At 34.2% G+C, this 20507-nt stretch overlaps 3 protein-coding genes across 5 annotated transcripts; all 3 read left to right on the forward strand.

The window, feature by feature from the left end:
• Positions 1-1521: 1521 nt before the first annotated feature.
• Positions 1522-3042, forward strand: LOC140886373 (probable protein phosphatase 2C 45). The gene has a single exon (XM_073292924.1). It carries the CDS (start codon positions 1688-1690, stop codon positions 2807-2809), a length of 1122 nt encoding a protein of 373 aa, XP_073149025.1. The 5' UTR covers positions 1522-1687; the 3' UTR covers positions 2810-3042.
• A 444-nt stretch (positions 3043-3486) lies between these two features.
• Positions 3487-14121, forward strand: LOC140886372 (calmodulin-interacting protein 111). 2 transcript variants are annotated; one of them, XM_073292921.1, is made up of 11 exons: positions 3487-3763; positions 4107-4262; positions 4513-5393; positions 6053-6257; positions 6986-7193; positions 8686-9173; positions 10808-11234; positions 11484-11564; positions 11669-11859; positions 11945-12132; positions 13534-14121. In XM_073292921.1, the coding sequence occupies exons 1-11, from the start codon at positions 3506-3508 to the stop codon at positions 13604-13606; spliced, it is 3156 nt and encodes a 1051-aa protein (XP_073149022.1). In that variant the 5' UTR covers positions 3487-3505; the 3' UTR covers positions 13607-14121. The 2 variants fall into 2 exon arrangements, with proteins under 2 accessions (XP_073149022.1, XP_073149023.1); XM_073292922.1 differs by lacking the exons at positions 11945-12132; positions 13534-14121 and having other exon boundaries at positions 10808-11104; positions 11669-11807.
• A 3630-nt stretch (positions 14122-17751) lies between these two features.
• LOC140891734 (transcription factor MYBC1-like) lies at positions 17752-19470 on the forward strand. Of its 2 annotated transcripts, none has more exons than XM_073300355.1 (2): positions 17752-17937; positions 18214-19470. In XM_073300355.1, exon 2 carries the CDS (start codon positions 18266-18268, stop codon positions 19166-19168), a length of 903 nt encoding a protein of 300 aa, XP_073156456.1. In that variant the 5' UTR covers positions 17752-17937; positions 18214-18265; the 3' UTR covers positions 19169-19470. The 2 variants fall into 2 exon arrangements, with proteins under 2 accessions (XP_073156456.1, XP_073156455.1); XM_073300354.1 differs by having other exon boundaries at positions 18219-19470.
• Positions 19471-20507: the final 1037 nt, after the last annotated feature.

Genomic DNA, 20507 nt, shown 5'->3' on the forward strand with positions numbered 1-20507 from the left:
TCTATCATGCCCTTTTTATTTTCAAGAACATGATAAAATAAATAATGACATTTTTTTCCACCCACATTTTGGACAAAATTCAATTAGTCTAATGGGTTTGTGCATTATAAAATAGTAAAGAAGTAAAGATTAAGGAACATAAAAAAATAAGATTCTCTATTTATTTTATAAAAAATATATTATCTTATGAGAAAAAAATATAAATAAATTGTTTATTATTATCGTCATCGTCGTCATTATTTATCAAGATGCCAATATAGATATTTAATTTTCACGTATTGTAATAATTAATTAACACCAAATCAGCCATAATTTATAATTAATTAGCATTATTTGATTTGGTGTATTATTAATCTAAGTATAACTTATCTCATCCAATCTCGCGTTATTCTCGTCATATTGTTTATCCATCTATTAATTATTAATTTTACATGAATAAAATCAAATAAACTATAATCTATCCATCAAATCAAATAATATATTAAATATTATTTCTTATTTATTTTTAATTATATTATATTACTTATCTATGTATTACTTATCCTATAACTCTAACCAAACGATGGCTTAATGATTAACCACTACCCCATGCACGTTTCTTCTTCCCTTTGGTATATATAATTCTCCAATTGCTTTCATTTTTATATCACTATCGTTTGGTACGAGGATTATTAGTTTATGTATAACTTATCCTATTTAATCCAGTGTTTTTTTCGTCATACTATTTATTTATTTATTAATTATTTATTTTATATCAATCAAATCATTAATCATTTATCTTACATCAATCAAATCATTCAATATAAATAATATTATTCATATTTTATTTATTTTTTAGGACAAAATGATATTTTATCATTTTTATATAAAATTTAATCAATCAAATCAAATAAAGTATAATCTATCAATCAAATCAAATACTATATTAACTATCATTTTTCGTTTATTTTATTTTATATTACATTATATTATTTATCCACGTATTATTATCTCATCACTCGAACTAAACAATACCATTTAAAGGAAATGGTCGGTCTAAGCCCAAGTAACTTTGTCCACACCTTAAATAATCCCAAAATTCATCCTCCACCAAATACTTCTAATTTATCTTATTAATTAATTAATTTATTAATCTTCTATGTAAAATTATATTATAAAAATGAAGGAATCGTTATCGAAGGTAATTTAATTATTTAAATAATTTCTACTACATAGACGTAACGATAAAGGACAAGTGTGTATATATTATATATTTTAGATAAAATAACTTGTATTTAGTCTTATTTTTTAGAATTTTATTTAAAAACAATGTTAATGCGGTGTTTCGGACTTGAGCATGATACGCTCCGTCAACATCAACAAGTTCTACCATAAATATACATTTTTTTATATATATATTTTTTTAAAGTCATAACTCATAAGTATCAGAATTCAACTTCCAGACGTTTGATTGATTCAAAGACTAATGGTTTATGCTTTACCAGTTGCCAAATAAATTCAAGTGAAGCTTCCATTTGTGATGTTCTTGAATGCCTTCGATCACAAGCTAGTCAACTTTCGATCAGCTTATCTTTATAAATTACCAAATATTATTAGAGCTAATTAGTTATTTGCAATATCATTAACGATCCAAGTTCAGCATCCAGTTGATAGAAAACTATTGAAATCAAGCAGGAAATTAACAAAGATGGCTCGGGCAAACGATAATTGGGAGAGGCTGGTAGGGGCCGTAATCCGAAGAAACAGAGACTGGGAGATGTGTCACGCACACTCAAGAACCCCGAGCATGAGCTCTGCAGCATCCAGTAGGGATGATCCATTTCTTGACAAGTTTGAATCAATTAGATCAAGATATATAAATGTTGAGGACCAATATCTGGAAGCCTTCACGCGCGATGATATCAAGACTAGTGCACAAGGAATTGGAAAGACGATGATGGGTAAAAAAGTTGGAGAAGTGGTGAAGCAAGGAAGATCATATTTTGATGTAGATATGTTAATGAGTCATGATTATGTAAGACCCGTTAGCGGCGGAGGCCTCAGTTCGATTGGGAAGTTCAGCTATGGATATGCGAGTTTTGCAGGTAAAAGGTCCTCGATGGAGGATTTCTACGAGACGAGAATTGATGTTGTAGATGGAGAGGAAGTTGGTTTTTTTGGAGTTTTTGATGGTCATGGCAGAAAACGAGCTGCGGAATATGTTCAAAGAAACCTTTTCAGAAATCTGATCAGCCACCCAAAATTTATTTCAGACACCAAATCGGCTATAGCTGATTCACACTCGCACACAGACGCGGAGTTGTTACGTAATCAGAGCATATTGGATGGTTCAAGTTCAACTGCGTGTACAGCTATTCTTGTTGCCGACCGTTTGCTGGTGGCAAATGTTGGTGATTCGAGAGCGGTGATTTGCCGGGCTGGTCAGGCCATTGCTGTCTCTCGAGATCACAAACCGGACCAAGAAGACGAGAGACGACGAATTGAAGATGTCGGAGGTTTTGTGGCGTGGGAAGGGGTTTGGAGAGTGGGAGGCGTGCTTCCAGTGTCCCGCGCCTTTGGTAATAGGCTGCTGAAGCCGTATGTTGTTGCGGATCCAGAGATTCACGAGGAAAAGGTGGATGAGACCTTGGAGTTCCTCATCCTCGCAAGCCATGGACTTTGGGACGTTTTTACGAATGTGGAAGCAGTTCAGATGACCGAATTCATCCAAGATCCCGAAGAAGCAGCGAAAAGGCTGATGCAGGAAGCACTCCGCAGAGGAAGTGCTGATAACATCACCGCTGTCGTGGTGCGGTTTCCTGGGCACTGACGGCGGTTCGATGCTCTTTTGGCTAAGACCGGAGAATTTGTGGAATGCAAAACGAACTCGAGTACTAGAATGAGTTTAGTTTTTTTTTTTGACAAGAACTCGAGCGGAAAGAGTTATTCTCCATTCAAATTCAAGTGTGGAATCGACATAGAAACCTTTCTATCAATCTACTATTATCTATCTATATCTATCTAATATATATTTAATGAGTGTGTGGAAATTGAAAGATTTATGGTGAGATTCATAGAGACAACAACATGCTCATAATTCTTAAAGATGTTGGAGGCTTAAAAATCCCAAGAATTCTGAATAAAAATATAGTATGTGATATATCATATACATACACAGATGCATAATATTGATTTTTCTTAAAAAAATATTAACATGCTATATAATCATTTACGTGCATACGATATGTGTATTCAATATGATAATATAGAGCACGATCTAAGTTGGAGACAAATTAACGACTTAAAAAATAATGATTATAATTTATAATAAATAAACGAAGGGCTTAAATATTAGACAAGCTAAACTTCAATTTTTTTTGGGCGATTGAAACTTGTAATTTATTATTATTTATAGATAGGAATGAAATCTAAATAAATAAATAAAAATAAAAATGTATAAATACTAAAGCCCTTGTAGGGTTCAAGAACTTGTCCCTAATTCTTTGCTGTTCACTGTACATTAAGCATGCCTTCCAAGAAGAAAAATTCCAAAGCGTCTTCACCTTCACCATCTTCTTCCAAATCATCACTTTTCGACCCACAAGATGAAGATTTCTCTTCATCCCTCGATGAAGCTTCCGCAAAGTTCCCAGCTTTCATTGCTAAATCGGCTTTCATCGGCAGAATTGTGGAAGGAAACACATCCGATTTCAGAGGGTGTAAGCTTTGGCTGTCTGAATCGGCTATGATTTCTAGGTCCATTCCCCCTGGATCCGTTGTTTCGGTATTTTTTGCGTTTTTTTATTGTTCTTTTCGTTTGAACAAATGGTTTCTCAATAATTTGTAAACTTTTGTCCTGTTTTACTTGCGACGTACTCATCTTTGTTTTTCTTTGGTTTCGGCTTGTTTTTTTGTTCTGTCTTGAGTGTTCAAATTACAAGTTCCATGCACACGCAGTACGCATTCGAGAATTTGCTTCTAAAGTGTTCGATCCTTTTGATCTTGCAGTGCCATGTATCATTTGTTTTGTTTCATTCGTTGAATCCACTGTTTTTTATTTATAGCGATTATAATGGTCCTCACCTTGCATTTTCCTTGTTTAGTTGATTGCCCCATTTTATTGACAGGTTTCCTTGCCTTCTCTGGACAAAGTTCCGGGTGGATTTTCATTGACCGACATATCATATGAATGTGCTAGGCATTTTGGGTTTGAATTCGAGGATGAATTTTGTGAGGAAGCAGGAAGCTTTTTTGCCCTGGCAACTGTATTTCCTTCTTCTAAGGTTAGTCATAATTCTCGGGTGTTGACTACTCTCTATATCTCTGTTGTGCAGCATCTCTATAATTTATATAAAAGGTATTGATGGTTAATCGAATGTGTGAGTTTAAGCTGTAGTTTGTCATGAATTCTTTGTGCTGATTATCTGATTACTGTCATCAATAACTTTCATCTCATGCTTCTATTTGCAATTATATTGATTTCTTTTCTGTCACATCTTTTTGGTAGATAATCACAGTTTACTTTGTGGACAGGTTCTAAAGAATGGAGTATACTTGTCTTCGAGCCTTTTATGTACACTGGGTTGTCCAGATTCTGGCAGGACTGTTTTTGTTTGTCCTGTGGAGTTTCAACGGTTGACTGAAAATGGAATTGGTAAGTCAACTGGCCTTTCAGATGGTTGTTTCTCATCTGAAGGCTGCAAGGAGTTATATCTGTCTCCAATGTGTTTGAGGAGTAAATTTCAATTGGAGAGTGCCACATCATCTCACTTTGACTTATCCACGGAAGTTGAACTTGGGCCAGTTGAAAATGACAAAATTTCATCTCCAAAGACACCATCTGTATCATTGCCTACAATGAGCTCTCCCTGCTCAACGCAACCTCAGATGTCGAGCTATAAAAAGTTAGCATCAAAGACAACTTATACATCTCATGAATCTATTGACATTCTTGATGTGAAGGAAGTTTTGGAGGATGATTGTTCTAGGAAACTTTTAGAAACTTGCACTGCCTCATGGTTATGTTCACGGAGTTTACTCCTTGGTAATTTTGTGATAGTCCCTATACTTTCAAGGAGATGTACATTCCGGGTCATAGGTTCTGGTGGATTGTCTTCAGTTGGTAAGAAAATGAATAATACAAATAATGGTTCTGCCACTGGAGCTCCATACTTGAGCAAAGACATGGTGTGTGCTTTTTCTATAGACCAGGGAACAAAAATTCATTTGCTATTACCAAGAAATTTAATGGTTGAACCTTCAGGGACAAGCTCTCTGGCGCATCCTGCACTTAGACATGGATGTAACACAGAGAGTATGGGAATCAGCATCTCAAAGTTGGGTGGCCTTTCCAAAGAATTTACTGTTTTGAAAGATATTATAGTTTCATCAGCTGTGAAGGGTTCAGTTGCAAGGTATACATTTTGACTTTGATCACAATCTATCCTGATTCTTTTGTCCTTGAGTTGGTTGGACTTGATCTTGATGTTTTACAACGCACAAAGGGAAATCCTTTTTTTTTTTTGCCGGACTGCATGTTGTGTTTGTCTTATGGGCCCTGCACCTCCTTGATTGTACCACTGTATCATTATTTCCCCTAAATCTGAGGGTCTTTCACCATACTTTCATTATTAATATATGTTTTCTGAAACTCAGTGATATCCAACCAAATATTTAAAGTCATGTATGCTTTACGTGTACTATGTATGATGGAGAACAATGAGAAGTTGTGCCATAACATGACATTAGCAAATTTTTGTGTAGAAGCTCCATGTATATGTGTTCAAACAAAAGTGTTGCTCCTTATCATGTGTTTGTGAAACTGATCAAATGACATCATCCTCCTTGTCAGCAATGTGTACTAGACATTGGATGTCCATCAGGAGTATTAGCGTAGTGACCAAGGTGGGGCATCAGTTATAGCATCAAAATTTGCATTTATCTATGGCTACAAGTTAATTAATGCATATTTACTTCTAGACTAGATGCAATAAAGTTTGACATTTGTAGAGAAAAGTTTTTATATCTTTCTTTCTCAATTGTACATTTGGTGATTATTGCTTTTACTTTTTAGCTTGGGGTTACGTCCCACCAAGGGAGTGCTTCTTCATGGCCCACCGGGAACAGGAAAGACTACTTTGGCTCGAGTATGTGCTAATAATGCAGGTGTTAACTTATTTGTAGTCAGTGGCCCTGAAATTATTAGTCAGTACCAAGGAGAAAGTGAACAAGCATTGGATGAAGTGTTTAACAAAGCCAGTCTTGCTGTGCCTGCTGTGGTAAATCGTTTTCCTCTGTATTTTTCTTGTTTATGAAAGGAGATAAATTTTGATGTTGGACCTTTGTATTTCTTTAAACTAATTTCAATGGAATGCATTGATTTTAATGTCCAACTGGTAAAGTTGAGTAGAGAAATCTTATATATTGTGGTTGGATTATACATAATTCACTAAGTATATGAGGCCCTGAACTTATATTTATTAAATTTGTAGAAAGTAAAATAGCTTACGTTTTAAACATTTGGGTTTGCTTAGGTTCAACCACAAATTCAAAACTTCCAATCATGGTTCATGGGAACCTATAGGCATCAATAGGTAGTGTAGAATGCCACTGAGATGAATTTAGCAATTCATGATTACACCAGCGAATGTTATGCTCAGTTTGCCGATACATAATTATATAAAACGTCAACTGGGTTTCTTTTCAATAGTTCTTCGAGGTAGCTATTAATTGTTATGTTTTAGATTTTGAAATTTTTTTGGTTGGTAAGCTCATGTTTGGATCAAATTTGAACTGCTGTAAATATGTTGCTGAATATGTTTTACTTGGAAGGTGAAATTTGTGCCACAATGCAAGGACATATTTCAATACTCTATTTTGTGTAAACTTTACTTTTTCACCATCAGATTGTAGTTTCATGCTTTACTATTATTGAATAAATTTATATTTTGGACAGAAACAATTTCGTTATTCCTTAGTAGAAGTATTTTAACATTCTGGGATGCAGATTTTCATAGATGAATTGGATGCTATTGCACCTGCACGCAAAGATGGAGGAGACCAAGTTTCTCAAAGAGTGGTTGCTACTCTCTTAAATTTGATGGATGGGATGAGTAGAACTGATGGGATACTAGTTGTTGCTGCAACAAACCGACCTGATAGCATTGAGCCTGCACTTAGGAGGCCCGGAAGGCTTGACCGAGAAATTGAAATTGGTTTGTTGAATTTTTTGCATTGCTTTTGTTTAATATTTTGATATGACACTTCTCACTGATTTCTATGAAACTGTCTTGCTCTTGAGCTACTCTAGTCAATCAGACAAAAAATTGGAGTCCTGTCTGCTCATTTTAGACATTTCTAGTTGCAGGATTCCTTATGCTTGACTCATGTATATCCCAACTATAATTGTGTTTCCTAATTGATGCTTTAAAGTCATACTCTATACGCTTTCGGCCAAATTTGTTCTCGTAAGGACGAGAAACGAGGGAAAAAGGAATAGAAGAGAGTGTTTACATGGTTTCACTTGATAAAAGAGTTTTAGTATTTTAACATAGAATCAAGATATTGATTTTTTATGGGCATCTTTTAATGAGATATCATTATAATGAGATTTTTTTCTTCATTTCTTTCCATATCTTCTAAGACAAACGAAAATAATGCTTTGGCTTCAAGGACATTGCGGCAAGAAATCGGTTTTCTTATGGACATTATTTTTCAGTATGATTTCATTGTAACACTTGTCTTTTTATTTTTTTTAAGACACTGAAAATAATGCTTTAGCTAGAATAGACTAGAATGTGTACTCATTGAATTTTTTTTCATTCTCGTTATGTGAATAGTCACATAGATTAGTATTACATCCTATAGCCCGTTTCTATTTCACGCATATTAAGAATATCATTAGAAAAGCAAATTTCTATTAATATCAGCCCTGTTTAATTCATTCAAGACATGCTATGTACCATTTTCAAGTTTGACCGGTTGGATACGGTTTGGGTACGGCCTGAGTACGTTTTTGGGTACGTTTGGACTAAATTACAAATAATTTAAAGTTTTGAGGGTTCAATTGAAAAATAATAAATTTATAAGGACTTAATAAATATATTAATTTTAATTTGGCTTAAAAAGCCCTATCTCAGTCCGTCACTTCTCCATTCTCTATTCCTTACTGCTCGCTCCCCATTCTTTCATTTTTTCTGCTTCTCATCATCGATCATCACCAACACCACTTCTGAACTGTTCCGCCGCACGCCGCCTCAGCTGCCGCACGCCGCCACCTCAGCTGCCCTATCTCTAGGATTTTTAATGCTTTATATATATATATATATTATTTATTTTTTAATCCTAGCCGTATCGTGTCCTATATTTTCAAAATTTCTCGTATCGTCGTACCCGTATCGTATCCGATCCGATACCAGTACCCGTATCTATGCAACATAGAAGACATGGTTGCACATCTTTCCAATAATTAATTAATAGGGATTTATTAGTGAAAAACCACGAAGAAATACTATTGAATGTAGAAACCTCACTATATAATTGGGACAACCGAAAAAGGAAAAGCGTCTATATATTTGAGACAAAGGTAGTAACATTTTGTCATGGGGCACCTATGTTGGTTTTATTTCCATCTTTAGATTTAGTTAAAATCGAGCGATTCTAAGTATCCTGATCAAATATGTTGCTGTTTCATTAAAATATGCGCAGGAGTTCCTTCTCCTCGACAACGTTATGAAATATTGCTCGCACTTCTGAGTGAAATGCAGCATTCACTTTCTGACAAGGATGTTCAAACTCTTGCAATGGCCACACATGGTTTTGTTGGTGCTGATTTAGCTGCTCTTTGCAATGAAGCAGCGGTGGTTCGGCTTCGACAACTTGTTAATTTGAATGTCTCTATTGGAGAATCTGATTTCAAAATTTCAACGGCTGCAAATGATTCAGTTAGCTCAACATCAAGTTGCTCTCATATTGTTTGCTTGAGCAGTGATATGGATACCTGTCAAGTTTTGGGAGATTCTGTCAATAGTAATTTGGAGGCAACTTTTTCCCATGCTTCAGAAATAGAAAGCTCGTCAGACTTTATGGATGGAACTGGAGCAACTGGGGCATGCACTCCAAAGGGTGACTTAAAAGTTACTTTTGAGGACTTTGAGAAGGCTAGAGATAGAGTGAGACCAAGTGCTATGAGAGAGGTATGTACACGTCATCTGTTTTTATTCTCATATTCGAGGTCAGCTTATTGCCTATTTTTTCGGTGGCAATAAATAGATATTCTTGATACGATGATATCCTTTTGTAACAAGGTTCAGAAGAATCAGAAATTTGTCTCAGATGTCGGGCTGACTTAAATCTCCTCTTTCTTCCAATAAATATCTGTCTATATAATCCCTCACAGTTCCTTTTTGATTTGATTTTTTGCATTTGTGTTGTACTCTAAGTAGTAGGTGACACTATATTTGGGTTTAGGCATCCCAGTTTTAGGAAAAGTCTGACATAGGAGGTTTAAAATCTTCACCCCTAGGAGCGGACTTGTATGGCGGGTCCATATTATATTAGTATGTTTTTGGGTTATCCTATTTTTGTTTTGCGTTGATCTATTTACGAAAATTTAGATAGGGTTGGACATTAGTAGTGTGATGGATAGGATATTATATAACATTATATTATATAATTATGTGTTTTATTTAAATTAAATCTATGATTATATGTTTTATTAAATTAAACAGATTATACCCAACATTATGAAAAAAAATAAGAGGGTGTTTAGCCGAGCTTATAAACTCCCTAAAACAGCTTATAAGCTGTTCTTAAACTTTGTTTGGTAAAAAATTTTCCAACTGTCAAAATAAGCTGTGCTGCACCCTTACTTTTTAAAAAAGATGTTATTTTAATATTTTATCTCTCCAATCTCCAAATTATCCTTGCATATTTTTATAAATCCCCATCAAATCCTCCATCCATTAAATATTAAATATTATTTTTAAAAAAATTTCTAATGACATAAATTTTTCTACATTAAAATAGTTTTATTTTTAAATATAGGTTTATTCTAAAACTATTTTCGTATATTTATAACTCATTACATTATCTTCGTAACATTATACCCTTTCTGGTAATTTTGACAATAAAAAGATCTTATAATATCAAACACATCAACATATAAATTTAACCAAACACTTTAACAACTTATTTTTAAAATAAGTCATAACATCTTAAAAGTTGTTTTGCTTATAAGCTCTTTAAACAGCTTTTAACCTCTAAAAGTTTATAAGTTTTTTCAATAAGTTTGGTCAAACACCCTCTAAGTTAACAATCCAAGCTACTTTAAAAATAAAAACATAAATTGTTCATTTCACCCATCAAGTTTTAACGCAATTGTTTTTCAAAACAAAGTTTAATTATTAAAATAAAATTTAACGATGTCTGTTAAATTTAGGGAATGTTTATATTATCAAATTTGGGATAGTAATTATATTATAGATTTGTATAATTATTTCCAACATTGGTATTAGAAAAAAAATGCAGATAAATTAAAACATATGTAAATTAAGAGAAAGATTAACATAATATAAATTTTATCTTGACATGTTGATTTTTATTAAATTTTGTTTTTTCTCGTTAATTTTAGCCCCCAAGGAGGAAATTTTGGGCTTCCCATGTTCAACCCACACTTCATTCTAGTAGACTTCGCCAAGCATGCGAAACATCAGCTTGTTGAATACATCAAATTCCAAAAATCCAATATCATAGAGAAAATACAGTAGTTCATTACAAGAAGTTACAAAATCAGTATTGCTTCCATTATGCATTTGCTTGCTATTAACAGGTAGTTCTTGAAGTTCCCAAGGTTTCCTGGGAAGATGTCGGTGGACAGATGGAGGTTAAGATGCAACTAATGGAAGCTGTGGAGTGGCCTCAAAAGCACAAGGACGCTTTCAAACGCATTGGAACCCGTCCCCCTACAGGAATTTTGCTGTTTGGTCCTCCAGGATGCAGCAAAACTCTTTTGGCTCGTGCAGTAGCTTCTGAAGCGGGGTTGAATTTTCTTGCAGTAAAGGGCCCTGAACTTTTTAGCAAATGGGTTGGTGAATCGGAGAAGGCTGTACGGTCACTATTTGCGAAGGCAAGGGCAAATGCTCCTTCAATTATATTCTTTGATGAAATTGATGGTCTTGCTATAATTCGTGGAAAAGAAAGCGATGGAGTTTCAGTTGGTGATCGAGTTATGAGTCAACTGCTTGTTGAGTTAGATGGTAACAGTTTTACAAATTCTCTAAGAAAATCCTCATTTATTTGGATATTTTTTGTTCGAGCCTGTCATCTATTATCTTTCAATAATTATTATTACTATTGTTATTTTTGAAACATTGGTGGTGCATATTTCAAATAGTTCCCAAATGCTGATAACTTCTATCAAAGTGGAGTTTGTGATGGCTATTTAATGGTAATTTGTTAGCGTGCTATGTTACATATCTCTATATCAATCAATGCTTTACTGATAGGTTTGCAACAAAGAGGTAGTGTCACTGTTATTGCTGCTACAAATCGGCCAGATAAGATTGACCCAGCTCTTCTGAGACCAGGTAAACTGTGATGTGTCCTTGTTGTGTCTGATTACCTTGCATTCTTCTATACTATTTTATTTTTCCCGAAACTCGAGTGCCCACATAGTTATCAAACTTGTTAGGACGGTTTGATCGACTGCTGTTTGTGGGACCACCGAATAAAAAGGACCGTGAAGATATATTCCGTGTCCATTTGCGCCGAATGCCATGTAGTTCTGATGTATGCATCAGTGAGCTCTCTCTTCTCACAGAGGGCTGTACAGGTGCTGATATCTCACTTATCTGCCGTGAAGCAGCAATGACAGCTATTGAAGTAGGCACTACATGACTTTTAATTTAGACCACTGTATGTTTTTTTTTTCTTATTCAGTAGTCTTAAACAATTGTGTTGTTGTCAGGAGAACCCATCTGCATCAGAAATTACAATGGAGCACTTAAAAGCTGGAATTAACCAAGTGCAGCCATCTGATGTGCAAGTATATGCGAAATTGTCATTGAGGTTTCAGAGACTCGTTCATGCAACATCTAAGGAACATAATTCTATATGTGAACCTATTTCAAGTAAACAAAGTCCAATCCCTTTTTGGTATGCCGTCTCTTTGTTTTGTGACATTTAGGACAACATTTTACATTTTTATTTTCCTAGTATAGCACGATTTAGTAAATGCTTGGTGTCCGATTAAATAGTCAAGTTTGTGGAAACACGTTAATATGATTTCCTCTTATTCATGCCACTATCTCTAATTTTGAGCCACCTCAAAAATGACTGGTCTGTTACAGTAAATTAAACCTTTGTTGACCCTTACGCTAGAAAATTCTCAGTGAAGAAGTGGGCATTTGAAATAATAATTTTTTTTGCATTTTCAAGCTCTCCATGGCATCATCCCCTCTTCTTTCTTTGCCTGTGGCCTGCATACGCTCTAAGTCACAACTCGTTGCTATCATGACCTTGTTGAAAGCTCCAAGGACAAGGTGACTAGTTCAGCCATGTTCAGATCTAATATGAGAATGGGCTCTCGACTTACTGTTATTTAGAAACAAGCTGAATGGGATTTTTCATGACCATTATTGCATTTTCTTGGTCATTCATGTGTCAAATATACTAGGTGTCGTGCACATACTTTGTGTGTGCATAATACTTTATCTTTAATTATTATTTTCTTAAAATATTTATTTAATCATATAAAATTATGTGATTATTAAAAACTCTTTTGTCCATTACCTTAATAAACCATCATACTGGCCTCAAAAAAATAAATAAATAAACCATCATACATGGAAGATTTTCGAGTAGGGTTTTTTTTTCAGTGGAAAAGTTTATAGGCGTTCAAATTTTAGGCTAACTTAAAAATTGGAGTTGGTTTGTAATTTTATAGCGATCACACCAAGAGACCAAGTTAGTTTTCACTCTCGTTCTTTGTACGGTAGTAATAGATTTAAAAATGTAAAATGTTGTTGATCAATCATGGTCATATATGAGTTAATTTTTAAATTTTCCCATGTTGATACGCCAAGGAGAAGGGATTGAAATGTTTAGATATTGTACATGCTGTTTTTCACCTCTTTAACCTTTTAGGTGTTCTTGTAGGTCTCTCGCATGCCCTTAAAAAGGTTCCTGAACTTGATTTATGTACTTTGTTCTTTCTTTCACCTGAAGTCTTTGACTTATTGCTGCTGTTATCTTTTTCTTCAGAATCTTTTAGTCTCTTTCAATGGTGAACCGTTACTTTAAAAACAGGGAAAAGCATCTTTAGTCCCATGGAAAAGGAATTCTGTGATAAAGTAAAAGTGAATGCTCCTTTTGAAACTCAGTGTTATTTACCGTAATTCCATATTGATGAATACATGATTTCTTATCTGTATATATTTGTATGTATATGATCTAAATGCAGTGTTTTGTAATTATTATTATTATTATTATTATTTTGTCATCAAGATGTTTTGCGGAATCTAAATTTGAGATTACTGGCATAACTTTTGTGATCAGGACCAAAATAAGATCTGCTGTGCTATTCTTTTATCGGCTCCCATTGCTTCTAGCGCAACGAGGTTCTTCCTGAAGTTGGTTTGTAGGTTATGGCGTTATTCCAAGATCGGTGATGCTGACTCTTGGAGTAGAACTCCAGGTGCATCATAGTAGATTAGTATCTGCCTAATATTATGAATTCTGGGTTAAGTGATGGACCAGGCCAAGGATACTACTAAATCTGCCAAAGAACCATTTTCTTTGGCCAAGCCAATGCGGCCATAATGGAGGAACGTTTCAGATGCCGACTCACTAGTTTTACATCAGAGCCATTTGGGTTCATGTCATTGCCCTTGGAACTTTGCAGAGAAGTTGGCAAATAATCGAGTTGAGGCAGATGAAGACGCGCGGATGAATCCATATTCGTATGCTGCATTTCATTGCCCCTACACCCATTATTACGTATTTTTTTCTTCAATTTTGTCCAATCTCATGTTTAATGCATGTATAGATAGATTGATGCATACCTATGTTCAGTATATAGTTATACCTATGTTCATGCCACTCTTTGACATTTGCCAATTAAGATTAAGAAATGAAATGTTCTTTTTGTCGAATTTTTTCTAGCGCGTTTTTTTTATTACAAATTTTCCAGCATTTGAGTAGATATCGCTTTGATGGATAAAATCGAAGTGAAATTCACTTCATATTGTGTGTGTGTTATTCAATTTTAATAGTCATTATAGCTGTCATTTGAAATATAACTATTAAATTTTTCTAAAAATCAAATTCATCGATTCAAGTACAATTTTAAGATATTAATTTTTTTTAAAAGGTAATAAATATTCATCGATTTTGATAGGGAGAATTTCAATGGAAGATTTGAAGATACATGAAATTTGATTTTAATTTATATATATATATATATATAAATTTTCAGATGTCCAACAATATTTTCTCAACTCGTTTCCGATCACAAAAACCCGGTATCGTGTTTTAGTGGTATCGTATTTTAGTAACAACTAAAACACGATACTGGGTTTTAGACTTTTAGTGGTCGGGGACGAGTTGGGCATCATTAGTTGGACAGCTAAAAATTTATATATATATATATATTTTTATGGTGCCCAACACTATATGCCCACTTCATGCCCACCATGTACAATAGATGAGTTGATCGGAACAATAGATGAGTTGACTTGTACATGGTGGACATGAAGTGGGCATATAGTGTTGGGCACTCTATATATATATATATATATATATATATATTATACATATATATATTATCATTTTTGATCCCATGCACCTTAGGGTGCAAGGGATCCACGTGCACCCGTTCCCAAACAACTCCGATTGTCTTGAAATTTTTACGGTATGGTCGTCTCAAAAATGCGAATCCAACGATATATCATATGATATAAATTTCAATCTCGGTGATTATATCGTTGGATTCGCATTTTTGAAACGATCATACCGTGAAAATTTCAAGGCAATCGAAGTTGTTTTGTGCACAAGTGCATGTGGATCCCCGCACCCTATGGTGTGTGTGATCAAAACTGATTATATTATTTATATATATATATATATTACAGATAGAGGTTTTTAATAATTGGTATGGTAATTAATTGAGCATTTTCATGATAATCGATGCTATCCATTTTCAATTTACCTCTGACTATGTGATCAAAATTTATATTATTTATAATGATTTATGAATAGTTGTCTCAAGAGTGTCCGAATTGATAGAGTTGGTAAGCATTTAATCAGTTTTCAGGTGTTCGATTCCTTATACGATATGCCAACATTTTTTTGGACTAGTCTGTTGCAAATGACTTGCACAGTGCAGTTTATTACCTGAAAAAAAAACTAAAAGTTGCGGGTTCTCACATCATAAAAACAGTTTACCTTACTATGCATGTTATAGTGTTAGTCCGTGCAGTTTACCCAACTAGCGTGATTAGCAGATTAAACGCAATGTAGCGGCTGCAATTACAGGCTATTGTTTTAGTTCGAGAATTTATCTGTGCACTGAAAGATAGTAGCAGTGAGTAGGGGTGTTCTCGAGCCGAGTTGAGCTCGAGTAGCACACTACTCGAGCTCGAGCTCGAGTAGCACACTACTCGAGCTCGAGCTCGATCGAGTAGTAAAATATGAGCTCGAGCTCGGTTGTAATTCGAGTACTCGAGCTCGAGCTTTTATATTATATATATATATATATATAAATTAAAATATATTAATAAATAAATAAATATAATATTATATTATATTATATATTATAAAATAAATAAATATATAAATATAATAAAATTAATTAAATATTATAAATAAATATATAAATATTATAAATAAATTAATATATAAATATAATATTATATTATATATATTATATTTATATTTATATATATTTATATTATTTTTTAATATATATATATGTGACTTATCGAGTAGCGCGAGCTACTCGATCACATAGTTTCAAAGCTCGACTCGAGCTCGATTGTATGCTCGAGCTACTCGAGCTCGAGCTCGAGCTCGGTCAAATCGAGCTCGAGTCGAGCTTTGACCGAGCTACTCGCGAGTTGCTCACGAGTAGCTCGGCTCGTTTACACCCCTAGCAGTGAGTCTCATGTCATAAAAAAGTTATTGTATTGGATCGAAAGTTTATCTAATATGCATTGAAAGATAGTGGGTTCCACCTCATTAAAAAAACAAGAAAAAAAAAAGGTGCATTGTTTATATATGAATATGAATGAAGAAAGATGCATTGCTTTAAAGCATACATAAGATTCCTCGCCTTTACCCTAAGACGGATTTTGCACGCTTCTCACCTTAAATATTATATATATACTCGTCGTAAATAACTAAATATACAAAGTTTATTTATTTTTCCATATAAATTTTAAAAAATCAATGAAGATGCCATTATAAAAATAAATTATATATTTTATTTAATGGGTATTTTAATAATATGTAAAAAATTATTGAAAATACTTATATATTTAATGACATTGATATATCAATTTTTTTTTAAAAAAATACTACTATAAAATACATATATTTTAAAAAAGTGAAAAAAGAAATACTACATATTTTGACATATATTTGGGGTAGAGAAAATAGTAATGTTTTGTGTCACTGCATTACATTTTTCAACAATAAATTAATTTACTCATCGTGTTTTATTCGTAAGTCAAAATTTCAAAATAATATGAGCTTCTTAAAAAAAATTCAATTCTAAAATTCAGTAGAAATGTATAGTTGTTGTGGAAATCATATTTAATATTATTTTCATAGGTTGGGAAGAAAATTTCAAATTTTATAGGTACACATATAAAAGGAACTTTACTAAGCATTTTCCTTAAACTTTTCACCTTTATTTCCCACTTGGGAATTTTCAAATTCCAAACCAACAAACAAAGTACAAAATCTCATCTTCTTTTTACAAATAAATGCATAACTCTCACTCAAACACATCACATTGGAGCGTGCATTACAATCGCCATATCATTGCTCCAATTTCTAAGGCTATCTTTAATTGCCATTTAAAAAAAAAATAAATTTAAGTCTAATTCTTGAAATCATAATATGCATATAGTTGAATTAAATTAATTTGCTTGCCATTTATATTTCCCAAATTTATAAATATTAAAATAAAAATAAGACTTGTTTAGTAGAATTTAGATTTCTCATCACTGGAAGCAATAATTGTCATCCTTAATTTCTACAAAATATCATTACATTTTGGGTCCCAATATAATTTTCAGGTATCTTTCATGTTTATTTTCATTGAATTTCAAAACTAATTTTAACACCCGCTTTGCAGAAACCTCTAAAAAAAGCAAACAAGTTGGTCCAAAATGCAATATGATGCAATAAAAAGAAGGAAAATGCTACGGTTTATAACACAACGTGTAATATCATTTATATATATATATATCAAGATTATTGAAAATCTAAAAAATCTATACTATATACTAAATAATCTCTGAAATAAATATGGAAGTGGACACCAACTTTTATATCCAAAATTGCTCTTATACCAATTATTTTTCCCGAAATCACCGTTTTAACTTATTTGTTATATTTTCAATCTCAAATATTATTTTTATTTTAATATAAATCAAATTAATTAAAAAAAACCAAATATATATGCGTGGCTTCGGGACACTGGTAATATAAAAATAAAGACCCCTAAATCCCGAAAAATATATATACAGAGAGAGAGAGAAAGATGGGATATAGATATAGAAGAAATTGTATGTAAAACAAAAACCAGATAGTACCATTTCCACAAACATAAAAATCAGAAGAAAAGCATCTGCAACAGTAAACATTAACAAAAGCTGGAAACAAGAAGACAAGATCCACCTCGATCACCCCTCCCCACTCTTCTCTCACAAATGAATATCTGCAGAGAATTCAAAGGTGAAATACAAACACCCCATTTCTCTACTCTTTTTTCCATTTAATTTGATCTATGCTCGAGATAAAGTTGAAACTGTCTCTTCTTTTTATCTGTATCCTTGTCTTGTACTCTCCAAAAAAGTGAACTTTTTTCTTCTAGTTATTTTGGTTATCGTTTTCTTGATTTTCTGGGCACTAGATCTTGGATTTCTGAAGAACAAGGGGTTTTGCACATGTTTTTGTTTTTGTTTTCCGTAATGTGAATTTTCTTGTACTGAAAAATTTTCCCTTTTCAAGAAAAGATTTGCGTGGCAGTGAATCCAAGAACTGAGGCACAAAAGGAAAGGAAATGAGGGAAGAAGAATCCAATTGGTTTTCGAAATGGGAAGATGAATTGCCCCCGCCCGAGGAATTGATGCCCTTAAACCAATCCCTTATTACTCCTGATCTAGCGCTTGCTTTCAACATTTCGAGCCCACATCACAACCTTCACAACCACAACACAGCTGCTCCTCCGCCGCCGCAGTCAACTGCCCATTCCTCAGCTGAATTTGACTCACCGGAGTTGAGTGGCGCCGCAGGCGGATCAGGTGGGGCCGCCGGTTCTGACGAGCCCGCAAGAACCCTCAAGCGTCCGCGCCTCGTTTGGACTCCACAACTGCACAAGAGATTTGTAGATGCGGTTGCACATTTAGGGATCAAGAATGCTGTTCCAAAGACTATAATGCAGCTCATGAGTGTTGATGGGCTAACTAGAGAGAATGTTGCGAGCCATTTGCAGAAATATAGGCTATATTTGAAGCGAATGCAAGGTATTTCCAATGGCGGAAATGGCAGCGCCATCGGGAATAATAGTCCGGCGGGATTGTCTGGTTCTGGCATGGATCCGGCCATGGACCACTTATTCGCGAGCTCCCCCGTGCCAGCTCAGTTTTTGAACCATGGCAGGGGGAATCCAGAGCATTTCTTGCCATATGTACCGGTTGCTGCACCAATGCAGCACCACCACCAGATGGCGGTGGTGGCGGCGGCAGGGCCAGGACACCAACAGCAGTTGCAAAAGCAGTTCAGGCCGTTTGGTCACTCACCGCCAAACGGGCAATTTGACAATCCATTTTTGAGGCAATCGCAGCAGCAGGTTCAGAGAATGGGTGGTTCTGTGTTGCCTCTCGCATTTGTGGAGGATATGGAGCCGGCTGGCGCCACGAATGGGAGGAAAATTCTTACGTTGTTTCCAACAGGGGATGATTGAGTTTCAGTAGTTGATGACTTTTATGAGGGGTGCTATGCAGTTCATAAGTGATTCAAGGTTCAAACAATGTGAAAAATCCAGTCTTTTCGGAGACTATCTAGTGTTTCTTTGTCATTTTAGGTGTTCTTAATGGTGTAGATTCGAGTTGATCGGCATTCGATGTTTGTTCAAATGATTTACTACTTCCATTATTCTTTCTGATGTTCATGTGGACAGCAGTTTCTCCATTAGAATCAGTGCTTGCATAGTGTAAATTCTGTTGTTCCCCCAAGTTTCTAATCCATAAATGTCATTCTGTTCAACTTGTTCTTACAAGGGGTTCGAGAAACCGGTCTTATGGTCAAGTCTCTTGGATTTTTATTTTGATTTATGAGTTAGAATCACGACGTTTTTATCCGGTAAAACACTATTGTCGGATCAGCTACAAAAAACATATATTCCCACAATTTCCCCCACAGCAGCAATCATTTACAGACATTCTTTTGAGAGACCGACTAGTAGGGTAGGTGTATGGTGAAATACAGTTTAACCAAAACTATTTAGCCTAGTTCGATCATTGGTCCGGTTATCACGTTTTGATTTGGTTCTATTGTTTCAAAAGAAGCAGGCATACGGCATACCACATTTTGGAGAAAATTTCTGTTGCATAAACGCGTACTTTCAATTCGATTTTGTTCGTTCGGTTAGATTATTTTGGTTGTTTTTTGCTTTGTGAAACATTGATCCATGGATGGATTTAATGATCCATAGGTTTGGTGGTCAATCCTATTCCACTACATCTTGCAACAAACTGTATTTCTCAGAAAATTGTGATATAACTGCGAAAACTTTGAAATAATTAATATGATTTAGTATTATGCAAACACCATATTAAATCATGATGTGGACTTGAACACTCGATCTACTATTGCAACTTTGCAAATTTCATGTGTGATTAGGCATCATTTTGTATAAATTTTAATTTTGTGTGTTCCATGCACACGATTGGTTCACATCAAATTTTGTGTATTTATTTGTTTCACATCAAATTTTTTTTGGGGGAAAAACGTTGTATCTGAATCAAATAACAAGTGAGCCAACTACCTACTCCACCAGCACGATTCTTGGGAGAATCATTTATTTTATCCAAGCAAATCCCATCACCTAAGCACTCACTGGATTCTTTTGAGAAAGGGCTCGTGTGCAATTATGGTCTTTCTAATGACCATATTATAAACGGAGTTCTTAAATAATAAATAAATAAATATATAAGGTCTAAAACTAATAATTTATGATTTTGGCTATTATTAAGGCTTATGCATTATTTCACCACTAGTTTTCTTTGAATCGAATTATGGTT

The sequence above is a fragment of the Henckelia pumila genome, chromosome 3, assembly GCF_033568475.1.
Source record: "Henckelia pumila isolate YLH828 chromosome 3, ASM3356847v2, whole genome shotgun sequence".
In the NCBI taxonomy this organism is placed as follows: Eukaryota; Viridiplantae; Streptophyta; class Magnoliopsida; order Lamiales; family Gesneriaceae; genus Henckelia; species Henckelia pumila.

Bases quoted from the DNA above. Each gene is read 5' to 3' on its own strand.
- LOC140891734 (XM_073300355.1), top strand. From the start codon at position 18,266: ATGAGGGAAGAAGAATCCAATTGGTTTTCGAAATGGGAAGATGAATTG.
- LOC140886373 (XM_073292924.1), top strand. From the start codon at position 1,688: ATGGCTCGGGCAAACGATAATTGGGAGAGGCTGGTAGGGGCCGTAATC.
- LOC140886372 (XM_073292921.1), top strand. From the start codon at position 3,506: ATGCCTTCCAAGAAGAAAAATTCCAAAGCGTCTTCACCTTCACCATCT. The intron at 3,764-4,106 runs GTATTTTTTGCG...TTTTATTGACAG, and splicing joins CCCCTGGATCCGTTGTTTCG to GTTTCCTTGCCTTCTCTGGA. The intron at 4,263-4,512 runs GTTAGTCATAAT...CTTTGTGGACAG, and splicing joins CTGTATTTCCTTCTTCTAAG to GTTCTAAAGAATGGAGTATA.